We start from the raw sequence: 15,411 nt of genomic DNA, 5'->3' as shown, positions 1-15,411 counted from the left end.
TCCCCTCCATTTGCAAAGTTCTTCATGTGTTTAATTTTTTATATCAAATCCTCAAATCTTTCAAACAAACAAATTCTCTTCATTCTTCACCTCGTAATTATCCATATCTCCCTCCTAAAATCCCTCCTAAATCTCCCATCTTGATACTCCACAATAAAAGCATGTTCCTTTCTTCACCTCAATCGTTATCTTAACCGGAAACCACAAGATTTTGGATTAAATTCAAGTTTCACAGATCAAACTCCCAGTCTTGTGCATTCTTCAAGAATCAAGATTCTTCTTTGGATGATGGAAGAAGTTGAATTCAAAAAAGTTCATGATCCGTATCTACAATCCAAGATGACAAATTCAGACACCCCGCTTCACTGTGTTTGGGTGCCGGGGCCGATCATTGTCGGTGCTGGTCCTTCAGGCCTTGCCGCTGCAGCCTGTCTCAAGAACCATAACGTCCCAGCCTTGATTCTTGAACAGGCAAACTGCATAGCTTCTTTATGGCAATTCAAGACTTATGATCGCCTTCGTCTTCATCTTCCCAAACAATTCTGTCAGCTTCCACTTATGCCCTTTCCTGTAAACTTTCCAACTTACCCTACCAAAGAACAATTCTTAGCCTACCTCGAATCCTATGCAGAAAACTTTGATTTGAAGCCAATTTTCAATGCAACAGTTGTGAGTGCAGAATTCGATTCTAGGTGTGGGTTCTGGAGGGTGAAAACGAAGGTAACTGAGTATGTTTGCCGCTGGCTGATCGTTGCGACTGGTGAGAATGCTGTGGAAGTTGTGCCAAGACTGGAAGGAATGAATGAGTTCAATGGACCAATTGTGCACACTAGTTCGTACAAAAGTGGTGAGGGTTTTGAACATAAAAGTGTTTTGGTTGTGGGCTGTGGGAATTCTGGGATGGAGGTCTGTTTGGATCTCTGCAACTATAATGCTTTTCCTTCACTTGTGGTTAGAGATTCAGTATGTTCTCTTCTCTCTCTCTCTCTCTCTCTCTCTCTCATCTCTCTCTCTCTCTCTCTCATATTGCATGATCAAGAACAAAGTGTTTCTTGAGTATTGCAAGATTTCTGCAATCTTGATTTGTTCTTATTAAAAGATTTCTTGATGATATTTACCAATTTGCCTTAAAATTAACAAATTGATGTAAGATCTTACTTCAGTTTTTCTTTCTGGAGTGGTTCATATAATTCCATGAATCTTTCAACATTTTGATCATGTATATCAAATCAAAAGTTGCTATATAACAATACCCAAATTACAAGAAAACTAGGGTTTATACTGTACACTCTTCTCCTTTCTTGTGTGGAATCAATCACTATTAATTTCTTTTCACATAGTTATGACTCGTGAGAATCTTGAATAAAAAAGTCAAATCACCAAGTATATATAGCATAACAGTGGTTCTGTTTCATTGATCATATAAGAGTATATACGATATTTGATGGTATAGAAAAATGTCAAGATCAAGGATATATGGATCTTTGTGTGGTTCCAATTCCACGATGTTTCCAAAATTGCCCTTTGTTGGAAACTGTAATGTTCTTAGATTAATTTATATTGAAAAGTCAAAATAATGCATATAAAGATTGATGAATGGCCTGATCTTTTTAGGGTTAAAAGCTTTCTTGAAAATTGTATGCATGCCCATTGCTGCCTGATCACGTTCAAACTCTTTTTCTTTTCAAGCAATCTGCAAACTCACTGCTGAAAAGATTCTCAAGGGTATATCAATTGCCTTTTAAAACCCTAGTTTTTTAATTTTATTTTGGTGGCAACTTTTTTGCAGTTGCATGTGTTACCACAAGAGATGTTTTGGGTATCAACTTTTGGACTGTCAATGTGGTTGCTCAAATGGCTGCCGGTGCAAATAGTTGATCAACTCTTGCTTTTCGTATCACGGTTTATGCTTGGTGACACAAGTCATATTGGCCTCAATAGACCGAAGCTCGGCCCACTTGAGCTAAAGGGCATTTCTGGAAAAACACCCGTGTTGGACGTTGGCACGCTTGCAAAGATCAAGACGGGCGATATCAAGGTACCTAGCTATATATCTATCCCATTACTACACTTGGTTAGGTTGCAATCTACATGTATTCTGGATCAATCTATGATACTCCAGGATACAACAAATCACCATGATCAATGATCAAACTTTTAAGTATGGTTTTTTAGAGTCTTTCCAAGAAAACATAATCAATGAAATGTTTACGGTTTGCAGGTTTACCCGGAAATAAAGAGACTGGCATGCAACGTCGTCGAGTTTGTAGATGGAAGAAAGGAGAAATTTGATGCCATAATTCTAGCCACAGGTTACAGAAGTAATGTTCCCACTTGGTTGAAGGTATTGATCATCTAGCCACTTCAAATTTTGATATCTTTCTTATTACTTAATTACTTTTCTTGATTAAACTTGAAAGTGTCAAAAATATTGTTCTTAATGTTAAAACCGATTTGGGTATATCTACTTTTTTGGTAAATAGAAGTTCGTCGAAAACTAACCCTATGATTTTATCTGTAGGACCTGAATCTATTCTCGGAGAAAGATGGATTTCCCATGAAAAAGTTCCCTGAAGGATGGAAAGGCAAACATGGATTATATGCTGTAGGGTTTACAAAGCGAGGTCTATTGGGTACATCTATCGACGCTTCAAAGGTTGCAAAAGAGATTGCAGGTCAATGGAACAACTCTCATCGAAAATGTGAAATTCTACAAGGACGTAAAACTAGTATAGATTCGTAAACCAGTTATATTACCTTTTTCATCGGTGTTTTTAGATTCGTTAGGAAATATATGTTTTACGTTTCCTAAATGTACATAACACATGTTTTTTGTACATAGTTCTTGTTGTTTATATATAGCTAATTAATAATCAAGTAGGTAAATTTTGAGGTGAATATATATGGAAGTTTTTTTATAGTTGATTTTTTAAATAGCTATAGGGAAATTTTGAACATCTAATATTTGGTTGCCATTGTTTAGATTGACAAGAATAGATTCTTTTTGGTATTAATTGCAAATTTAAATAGTTTTATGATAATTCTAGCAACAGTTTTATTTTTTATTTTTGAAATTATCAGATCTTTCAAGCCTTAATTATACCGAAATTAATGTATCTATCGATCTTATGACTCTCGGTATCCGTCATACCATCTTTGATTGATTCTTCGGTATATATCCAAAAACTAATTGATCAAAGATAGGAAATGTGTGATTTTGATGGGAACCATCATATATCATGTACCGATTTTTGTTTTGAGTGGCGGAGATTTTATAGGTATTATATAGTGATTTGATCGACAAAAGATGATGAAAATCATATTACAACAAAAAATGGTTATAAGAAGTTTTAAATGTCTAAATATAAGAACTAAATAACTTTATAGGACCAAATTATAAACGACCTGTATTTTAAAAGAAGGGCAGATAAGACACTTCTCAAAAGTGTCATATAAAATAGCTATAGACGCTTTATTTTTAAAAAATCATAAAAACTTGTTAAACACCTGGAAATGTTCTTTAAGCTCAATGTAACACTTTTTCGTTAAATGATTTGTTGTTCAACCTTATAAACTTAAGTCTTGTAAAACATTATATTAAAATGCTCTCACATTGTAGGCATCATATAAACTCACTTTTGTTAGTGATAAAATTTATAAATAGGTGAATCTTGGTTTTACTAATTTTGTAAGATTTCATTATTCAACATATATATGTATACTAGAAGGGTATTCGCACAATGCAGCGATATACATTTTGATTTAATATTTCATTTTATTATTTATCTCAGTCGATGTTATAGTATAGTTTTATGTGATTTTGAAAAAAACGATGAAGTTTTTGTTTTTGAATAAAATATAAATTTGAAAATATTATAAAATTTTGACATAAATATATCGATATTACTATCAAATTAACTATTTAAAATTCATATTTTTTGTGTAATTTTTTAATTCAATTTTTATTATAATTTAATTTAGGTTTAATAATAAAGTAATTTATATTTGGTTTAATAATATAATTTTCTTATAAAGATAATAATTAATTATTTTGTTAGAACTTGATAATTATCTTAATTATATTTTAGATTTTTTATATTTTAAAATGATATGCTTATCCTCTATTTGATTATGTTTATCCGCAGTTAGTGACACGAATTCAAACATAGAGCTTTAATAAGTTGTACTTATGCATAACTTACTTGTAATATTGAATTTTAAGTAATATACATCAATATACAATACTTCATGCATAAAAAATGGTTTTTAATAGTTTTTGTCAAATGTTTTATAATATAGTATAGATATATATATATATATATATATATTTTTTTTTTGTACCTACACAAACATAGACACACAATTGACTTTTTCTTATACATACAATTACAAAATATCATAACCGCGAGCAAGTTAGTCATTTTCTTTTTTTCTTGATAACCAATTAGGTCATAAAACATCTATTCGCAATCCGAGTTGTCATCTCGCAAAAATCGAAAAGGCACATTTCGCATTTATGACAGGGAAGTCGTCGCCAATATACGTCGTCTTGAATTTCCTTCCATCCTTTAATTACAAAAAGAAATAAAAAAGAAGTATGTGAAGGTTCAGAAGTTTTACACAAACTCTCAAAGAATGATGAGGCTGCAGAGATCGATCCTTTTCGAAGGGAAAAGACCGCGGCAGGGAGGAGGACCACACCAATAACCACAAGGTGGGGGCTAAGCAAAGTGCACCACAAGTCTTAAACTCTTAAGTAAGTTGTATTTATTTCAATGATTGGATTGGGGCCTACCCCAATTTAAGACAAATGACAAATGGATGGATGGATGAGATCCATAGATGTACAACATCATTAGCACAATGTACAAATCTTGCAATATGGAACAACCCTGTCCATCGATGGTTTATAATTAACGATTGAAAAGGACCCATTGAGAAAAGCGATCGCGTTACGCTTCTTGTTTTGGCTAATTTCTTCGGGATACTCTTGTGGTAACGACCACAATATGCCGATGCTTTTTATGCTTGATTGATTGAATCGATTACAACGTTAAGCAAGTTAGAAAAATTATAGAGCATCATATGAGTGAGGGGGCATAATAAGGTGGATACGCCCCTGGGTGCAATGGGAGGAGATTAATATTGCCCTACAAATCATTGAGAGGACCCATGAGATCCCATCTTCAAAATTCCTTCTTCATTCAATTAATTTTGTTCTTGGCCGACATTAAATATGATATACGTTTAGAGTCATTTATGAGTTATGATATCATATACCAAATTAAAACAATATAATGTTAAAATTCATGAGGTTTAAATAACAAGTCTTAAATTTTTAAAGACGAGACATTTTTCAAGTATATATCATCTTAAAACAGTTATGAAAAATAATATTTAAATACATCTTTTATTTTTTCTATAACATTTTCAAGATATTAATCATAATCCTCCATTTTGTATCCAATTTTCCACCTTGAACTTTACAATGTATAAATCTACTTAAATTTGATGTATATATGATGATAATTAGGTGTATATTGATTCATATTTGACCATGTGAATCCTGACATAAATTCACATGTGAATCTTAATCATAATTTGTACGTCAAACAAACTGAGATTCTTAATCCCTTTAAAATTTTTATATGAACATGTGATGCCTAACATACATTCAAATGTGAATTCTAATATCGATTCACATGTGAATTTTAGTTATAATTTATACGTGAATCATTTTATAACTTATAATCAAGATTATGAATCAGTATAAGATTAATAAGTGAATCTTATAGATATGGGTAAATCAAATAAGGTTACAAACCCATGAGAATCGGTTTTTTTACATGATTTTTTAATCAAATATAAGGATTTAAGATATTCGTTTCTCATATACTTGTTTTATAATGTGATAATTTCAAATGTATTTGTTTCATCATGTGTACATTTTTTATGTATATGTTTTGTTTCTAAGTGAAACAAAAAAAAGTCGCGTGTTATTTTTTTAACAATGTGAACACTAACATATCTGAAACAATATCTTAAATTATAGTTTTGATGGAAAAAATTCGTATGAAAAGTATTTTTTTTATTGGTTCTTACAAGTTTGTAACTTTCATGGTTCTTAATATAGGTCATCGATCTTAAATTAAAAGTAGCACCCTCATTTTCAACATAAGAATATAACGTCATCACTAATAACTTTCCCATAAATATCTCGAAATAACAGGTAATAAAAATTGTTTACAGCGGAAAACTTTAAAACTAAATAAATAAATAACTTAAGTGCTAACCTGTCCGATAACAACTCAAAAATATCCGAACTATATAAGAAAATCTAAATACTAGAATAATCCTCGAGTAAATAAGAGTAAAATCTTTCTACGCATCTCCCTTATCTTTATCAACTTCTAACACTCATCCAATATCACAATGCATTATTATAAGGAAAAACATTGTAACACCCGAAGATCCACATTTGCATATAACCAGGTATTTCACATATCAAGAAATACAAAATATTACACATTAGGTCCCAATAATACAAGAAGTTATACTACAAAATTATAACCAAATTTTTCTATAATATTCTTGTACGTAACTTGCATATAGAACAATTATTCCAAAACTTCAACAAATAACAGGCTCTTCATCATAACTCAGGCAAGCATGAAAAGAAAATTCACATTTTCCATTTCTCTTATCCTTTGATAAAACTTAACGTGCAATACATATTTTTAAACACAAAATTAGGGTTAAACTTTGGGGTCTAGTGAGAAATTCTTTTTTATGCAATTACATAATGAAAATCATCAAAATTTGTTGCAAGTCATATCTGTAATCATACAAATATATATATATCCTTTGAATAAAATATAACTCCAATATTTCAATCAAATATGAGATATAAATTTATTCCACATAGAATGTGATCACTCAAGTCCTCGTATCATTCTGTACGTGATTACCCATAGCTCTTCTGGCTCTTAAGGACCAGAGCTCGTCTGGTTCTTAAGCCAGAGCAAAGCCAAACAAAAGAAAGTTAAAGACTTTAAATCATGAAATCTAGATCATTCTTGAAAATGATATAAACATGTAATATAATCAACCAGAGCTCCTCTAGTCACTCAACTTAGTATAAAGAAATCTAGAGTTAAGCAAACCAGAGCCTCTCCGGTCCACCAGAGCCTCTAGTCTTACCAACCAGAGCTTCTGGTCTCCAACTTTAAAAAATAACTAAGGATGCATGACCAACTAGCCAGAGGCCCTCTGGATTAAAACTTATGGAAAATAAGAAGATTAGATATAAGAAGAGATGAGATTTTCACATAACCAGAGGCCCTCAGGTAAAATATGAAAGTTATTCAGAGTCTTTCTAGTTTTCTACTATCGTTGTAAAAAATCAAGTTAAAAAGGTTTAACTTATAAAGTTGTATGAGAAATCAAGAGTTTAGATATAGAGCTCAGATGCAGAGCTTGTACTTTTTAAATTTCATGATACAAAGCCTCTGTATAGCACATACAGAGCCTCTGAGTCAAATGAGTTTTGAAAAACCTTGAGATTTTTACACCACAACGAGAGGCCTTCTACTTAGCCTTGAAGACCAACCAGATCCCTTTTGGTTCCTCATCAAAACTTATTTTATTGAAATAATTCAAAGTATAACACCCGAATTAACCCAAAAATACTACTATTTCAAAACACATGCAATCAAAGCCTTTCTAGTTATAAACCATTTTCCTTCTCTTCATAACAACATTGTTATCATATCAATAAGAGCAATAATTCTAATTCCTCACATCACACTGAAGTGATAACTCAAGATTATTACATCTTATAGATGTAATAACAAGATGTATGATCAAAACTTTGATTTCACAATTGTCACCCTTATCCAAAGGTACGTCTCTCTTTGATATGTCACCCTTATTCCATTGTACACATCTCCTAGATATGTCATCCTTATTCCCTCATAAAAATTTAACCAAAACTATCATTTTTGCCAAGAATGGCATCAAAACAGTTTTATCTCAGAAACTTTATATCAAGAACTTTTACAATTCTAAACTCAATTTCAATATCAACTCAATATAGCATTCAAGAACATTTTACCTTTCTAAACTCAAAACAGCTTCAAAAACCAGTTTACCTTACTTCTACATAAACATGAACCAGTTCAAGGATTTCAAATACTAAACGTATAAAATTTAATAACAAAACTCATCTTATATGTATAGAAGGATGAATCTCACAGCAACAGTTTTCAAATATGATCACAGAATCAACTTCAAACAACTTCACGCAATCTTTCACACAAGGTCACACACAACAACTTTTCTCCATTTTTTTCTCTTAAAAATAAGATAAAATCTTATCTTCTTTCTTTTATACCACCATAACATAGGCGGTGAAGATACATTGTTTTAAAATCACACTATTCCACTTTTACAAATGAGATAAAGAACTTATCTCATTTATCTTAATATAATAATAACCCATATTAGGTGGTGGAAGTAAATAAGAAATTTAAAATTCTTTACTTACCAAAACTTTCAAAAACCACCTCAAAATTATATAAATCGGAACTCGGTTATCACATTATCCACCTCTCAAAAGAATTGCGTCCTAGAATTCAATCAGTCAAATAACCATAGATATGCTGCTTTCATCTCATATTCCAACTCCCAAGTAGCTTCTAAACCTTTATGAAAATGCCACAGAATTTTCACAAGACTAATTTCTTTGTTCCGTAAAACTTTTGTTTTCCGCTTAGTGACAGCCTCATGAGTTTGCACAAAATTCAACTTGTTATCCACTTTTACCGAAGGTAATGGTATTGCTAGACTCGGATCTGCCAAACACTTTCGCAAGTTAGAAACATGGAAAGTGTTAGGAATTGAGCTGAGTTCCTTTGGTAATTCTAACTGATATGCAACCAACCCGACCCACTTACAAATTCTGAATGGCCCAATATACCTCGGACTGAGTTTACCTCTTTTTCCAAATCGAACGATACCCCTCCATGGAGAAACTTTTAACATAACAAAATCTCCTATCAAAAATTCAATCGGTTTACGGCGCTTATCAACATAACTTTTCTGTCGGTCCTACACTGCTTTAATACGTTCACATATCTGCTCAATCTTTTCAAAAGTTATGTGAACTATTTTTCGACCGATTAACTGTCTTTCCCCCACTTTATTCCAACACAACGACGTGCATTTTCGGCCATACAAAATCTCATAAGGTGCCGCTTGGATACTTGAATGATAAATGTTATTGTAAGCGAATTCAATCAAAGGCAGATGATTTTCCCAAGATCCCCCGAAGTCAATAATACAAGTTCTCAACATATCTTCAAGGGTCTAGATTGTTCTTTCACTCTAGCCATCAATTTGAGGATGATATGTCGTACTTAATCTGATTTGAGATCCCATGGCTCTTTGAAGATTCTCCCAAAACTTAGAGGTAAACCAATTGTCCCAATCTGAGATGATGGATAATGGAACACTATGTCAAGTCACAATTTCTTTAATATAAATCTTTGCCAACCTTTCTAATGGATAATTCTCCTTAATCGGTAGAAAGTGCGCAGATTTATATAAACGATCTATGATAACCCATATAGTATCATACTCTTTTGGAGTTCGCGATAATTTCATGACAAAATCCATCGTGATATGATCTCATTTCTACATAGGAATTTCCAAAGACTGTAAATTCCCATAAGGTCTTTGATAAATCAATCTTTACTTGTAGACATGTCAAATACCATTCTACATAACTTGTGATATCCTTCTTCAATCCTGGCCACCAATAAAACGGTTTAAATCTTTATACATTTTATTAGTACCTGGATGAATCGAATATCGTGATTTGTGACTCTCATCCAAAATTAGCTCCCGGACATTCCTGAAACGTGGTATCCAAATTCTACCTTGGAAACATAAAATTTCCTTGTCATTCTTTATCAAAGTTGAAATCATCTTGCCAATTCTTTCTGCTTTGAAATTGTTTTCTTTGATAGCTTCAACTTGACACTTTAAAATTTCATCATGAAGATCCGGAGTCAAATTTGTTCTCATCACAATTGTTTTGATCGTACCACTTCTTTCTTTTCGACTAAGAGCATCAACATTGGCTTTTCTAGATAGTAAAGAATTTTAGAATCATAGTCGTTAACCAATTCAATCCATCGTGTTTGTCGCATATTCAATCTTTCTGATTAAAAAAATGTTGGAGACTTTTATGATCTGTGAAAATTTGATTTTTAGTTCTCAATAAATAATGCCTCCAAATCTTTAATGCAAATACCACGACAACAAGCTCTATATCGTGTGTTGTGGATACTGTTTTTTGTGATCTTTTAACTGTCTGGATGCATAATAAATAACTTTTCCTCTTTACATCAATACACAACCCAAACCTAGTTTTGAAGAATCACTATACACAACAAAATCTTTAAATCCATCTAGTAATGATAAAACTGAAGCACTACATAGATGGTCTTTTAATAATTGAAAAACTTCATTATGATCTTTTTCCCATTCATACTTCACATTTTTCCTGGTTAACTTGATTAATGATGCAACAATTCTTGAGAAATCTTGGATGAATTTCCGATAATAGTATGCTAAACCCAATAAACTATGAATCTCGATAGGAGTTCTTGGTACTTCCCATTTTTCAATTGCCTCGATTTTTGCAGGATCTACTTTTACCCCTGTCTCAGAAATAATATGACCCAAAAAATTGAACTTCCCTTAACTAGAATTCATACTTGAACAATTTGGCAAATAACTTCTCTTTCTTCAACAATTCGAGGATTAGAAGTGTGTGTGTGTGTGTATATATATATATATATATATATATTATGAATTATCAAATGGCAAGTAATTCCCCACAGTCTGATAGAATTGCATCTATTACCCCTAAAGAAATGGATATTCAGAGGTAGGGGTAGAGGCCGGGGAAGAGTCAGGAGTATTCGTCCTAAACTACATGTTGACCAAGAGGAATCAATACAAGAAAGTGCAAACGATGATCAGAATAGAAATAGATTCAAGGGTCGGGGTTAGGCCCAAAGTCCTGAGTATGTCACTCGAGATATGTTAGCTACAGAGCTGGGTAAGCTTCAAAATACTTTAGCATCTCTGGGACATCCTACAAACACTGAAACTGAAAGAGTTGAGATAAATCCACCTGTTACTACTGTTGAAAAGAGAGGTGATACTAAAATGTTTTTAACGTGTAAACCTCCAACGTATTCGAATGAAAGGGATCCTATTAAAGCAATATGTTGATTAAAAGAAATTGAATCAATCTTTATTACTAGTAAACATTCTTATAAAGGATACGGTTATATTTGTTGTGGCTATGCTGAAATCTAATGCCCTATATTAGTGGGAAGTGGAATCATCCTCAAAACTAGATATTTTAAGAACTATGTCTTGGATGGAACTTTTTGACAAATTTAAAGTACAATTTTGCCCAAAAGTGGCGGTTGTACAATTGATGGAAGATTTTTGAAATTAGAATAGGGAAATATGTCAGTCCTGGAATACACTGAAAAGTTCTGGAATAGTCTAGATTTGCGGAACACTATATTTCCATCGAGGCCTTCAACGTTGAGAGATACATTTGGGGATTGAAACCATCTATTAGAGAATTTGTAATATCCATGGATTCTGTCACATTTCCCTCTGCAATTGATGTTGTAGAAACGACCAAAAGAAATAAGAATAGACAAATGGAGGAGAAGGTTGGGGAAAAGAGAAAATAAGATGGGTCGTCGACTGATTTTCGTAAACCAAAGTTTGTTAGAATTGACAACCGCCTGATTTAGAGGATTAACAAAAGACCATGTTCGAGATGTCATCGTATATATTGAGGCAACTCTACTTTTTATCAAAGGAGATGTTATAGGTGTGAATAACCAGGCACTATTTCTAGAGATTGCCAAATGTCTTAACGTTATTACCATTATGACTTCCCTAATTATATTCGACCGGATTGTCCACAGTTACCATTGTGGTGCGATAAGTTGATGTTTGGTGTTATAAGTTGAGTTATCGTACCCTTGTAGTGCGATAAACATGTGTTAATTGCACAGTTTGGTGTGTGACAACTATTGTTACCATTTTGATTTCTAAGTTCAACTTTTCAAAAATTCTTTTGGTGATTTTCACTATGTAAAGCTATCAGGAAATTACTCACTAAACCTTATGTTCTGACCTTCTCTATGTTTCTAAAATGTGCATTTCAAGACAGGTACGTTCGAAATGTAAAGCAAAGGGGAAGATGTGAGTGGAATTTCATAGTTTTTGCCTCTGATTATATGCTAAACTTGGGTTTTGGAGAAGCTGTTTACTACATGAACTTGTGAATTTGTTATATTCAAGTCATGTAAACTGAGCAAAAAGTTTGTAGTAACTTTAGAAGTAACGTGTATATTTAGGACTATTACGTATTATCTTGTAGTTCATGCTATGTGAAACATGTATTATATATGCAACTGGGGAGGGGTTGTTACATATATAGCCAACCAACATTGTTAGCTTTCTAGCATCCCTAACCCTTTAATATATCTACACAACTACTCCAACATTTTGTTTTTTTTTTATCAATATGGGATAACACAAAATAAACCATATTTTCCAAGATTTGAGAAATACTCAAACCTTATATTGCCAATTCATAATCCTTGGTTTCTCTTTTAATATTTATAAAGATATAGGCTGGTGTTATGAAACGTGCGTCGCACGATGACCGTAATTTTTTTGTTAGGAAATAATATTATAAGAATTGATTTTACAATTGAATTTGGTAAAATAACGATAATTAGAAATACGTTTTATCGTTAACCCTTCTATTTGTACCTACCCCTATTTGTCTCTTTCATTTTCTTATTCGGTGTAGGATGCAAGCCAGATAATAAAAAAAATTAAAGAAGATTTTTAATGTGTAAAAGTTATAACTTCATGCTTTTTAGTTGTATATATTATAAATGTAATATTGATATTAATATGTATATATTTTTTTTATTGTTATTTTAATGTATATAAGTATATTAAATGGTTAAAAGTTAAAATTTAAGAGGTACTACCAATTATGTACCCTGTACAAGTTTTGAAGTTAAACACCTCCATCGAGCTTTTCAAACATAATATTAAAATCAAATTATTTTTTATTTTTAAGTTACACCTTACACCCTTATAGTTAGTTATTTAATTTACTTTATATCCCTTTCTTTTTCATTTTACACTATTATCATATTATCATACATAATCGTATAGTAACTAAAATATATTAAAAAGTACGTTTCACTTTTTACGAATTATATCATTATAATCGTCTCATCAATGCCTTCAAAATGAGCCCAATATTAAATATTTTTTGATTTAATCTCATATTATTAAATAACATAAATACATAGTAAATTATTTTTAAAACTTTCATTTTATACCTTATAGTTATCGTATTTAAATTGTTTTATATTTCTTATTTCTTTTCATTTTTATTTTACACTCTTAATTTACAAATTCAAAGTTGTAGAACTCATAACTTTAAATCTCTACATCTCAAAATAATATTAAAGATCAAATATTTTTTTTATAAATTTTGATCCTATGTACAATTTTTGAACTTTTATAACCTCTACGTTCAACATGATAATTAAAAACAAATTTATTTTTATTATTAAATTACACTTTATACATTTATAATTAGTTATTTAATTTGCTTTATATCTCCTCATTTCCTATTTTTCATTTTACACCTTCTCATATTAACAATATATGTAACTATATATTAACAAAGATATATTTAATTAAAAACGTTTATTTTTTTATAAATTATATAATTATAATCGTCTCTTAATACCTTCAAAATGAACCAAATATCAAATATTAGTGAATTTAATAATATTATTAAATATGATAAATGCATACTATTTTTTTAGAATCTCAATTTTTTATTTACTATTTTACACCTTTATCTATCTATAATATATTATTTATTATTGTTGTTCAATTTTAAATGTCATCTATGCATCATTTACAAGTTTCTAAAGCCCCCACCCCATCATCCCCTTCCTTTCCGACTTCCCCCGCAATTCTCTCTCAACTACCTTGAATTATTGTCCACATTCCGCTATTTATGAAGCAATCGGCTAAAAGGAAAACTATATAACTCTCAATTTGGGATGAAATCGGCCATCCGAATAAAAATTTTGAAACCAAAAGAAGGAAAAAAGACATTCATCCTCCTCCAACCTTTCTTTTTCGCCATGGAAATCGCTCCATCCACCATCATCACCAAACCATAATCATGCTCCAAAACGGCGGTCTTGAAAGCTCATCCCCACACCCGGATCCACTAGACACATCCTCACGACACGCCTCTATTCCAATCCACCGTCTGACGCAACCTCCACTATTTCAATATTTCAATTTTTGTCCTCCATCTCGTCGCTTTTTCATTTACTTTCACTGCTGCCATTTTATACTTACCACCAATACTTCCTCCGCATTTGATTCCCTCGCTGGTACGACTTCGATGTCTTCAGATAACACTACTCCTTTTTGCTTTCGACAGAGTAATTTAAGAAATTCATCAGAAAACATAATAAAATTGCACCTCTATAGCTTCATTGTTGTCGCTCATGCAATCATCGCTTTGTATTCATTCTTCAAAATAAGAGCTTCTGTTTGGGAAATTTCTAGAGGTTCCGCCATTTTTTCAGAGTTTTCTCAACTGTAGTTCGATTTCGGCCATGATAAGGTTCTCTTTTATCTCTTCCAACATCTTCTTCTCAAGAATTTCCCCGTATAGAATCAATGTTTGCATCTTTTAACCACCAAATACCTGAATCTAAAGGCATTTTCTATAGGTGTTTGCCAACTTGTTGTTATTGGTGTGATCAACAGGGGACGTAGCTTGCCAGACAACTGAGAGGGATTCATACTATATGGCCAATAACTCATTAAAAGACATGCATATTCACACAACAGGAAAGGAGTTTGTTCTAATCAATGCAGATGAAGTTGGAAGAGTAAGTAACAAAAAAAAATCTTTGTAATAACCGGATCCTGGTTATTACCCAAGGTAATTTATACGTGAATATTTGACTAAATGATTTTCGTGATAGCATGATAATTTGCTACATGCGAATATGTGCATTTATGCATTATTTTAATATGAATATATATATATATATATATATATGTGTGTGTATGTGTGCATACATGATATATGTGTATGGAATATAATATATATATATATATATATATGTGGAGTAGGAATGCATGCATAGGTGTATATATATTTATATGGTTAAAAATGGGTGTAAGTATATGTGTGCATACGTGTTTGTATGCATGTATGTGTTGATTAGTATGAGGTGGCAATGG

General features: G+C 31.7%; 1 protein-coding gene across 1 annotated transcript; it reads left to right on the top strand.

Annotated features, from left to right (window-relative positions):
• The first annotated feature begins 279 nt into the window (after positions 1–279).
• On the top strand, positions 280–2,743 carry LOC112507589 (indole-3-pyruvate monooxygenase YUCCA2-like). The gene is made up of 4 exons (XM_025112237.1): positions 280–963; positions 1,790–2,038; positions 2,222–2,344; positions 2,522–2,743. Exons 1-4 carry the CDS (start codon positions 286–288, stop codon positions 2,741–2,743), a joined length of 1,272 nt encoding a protein of 423 aa, XP_024968005.1. The 5' UTR covers positions 280–285.
• Positions 2,744–15,411: the final 12,668 nt, after the last annotated feature.

Source organism: Cynara cardunculus (genome assembly GCF_001531365.2).
Source record: "Cynara cardunculus var. scolymus isolate 2C chromosome LG 2, CcrdV1, whole genome shotgun sequence".
Classification (NCBI taxonomy): domain Eukaryota; kingdom Viridiplantae; phylum Streptophyta; class Magnoliopsida; order Asterales; family Asteraceae; genus Cynara; species Cynara cardunculus.
This window is presented reverse-complemented; position numbering and strand designations above follow the sequence as displayed.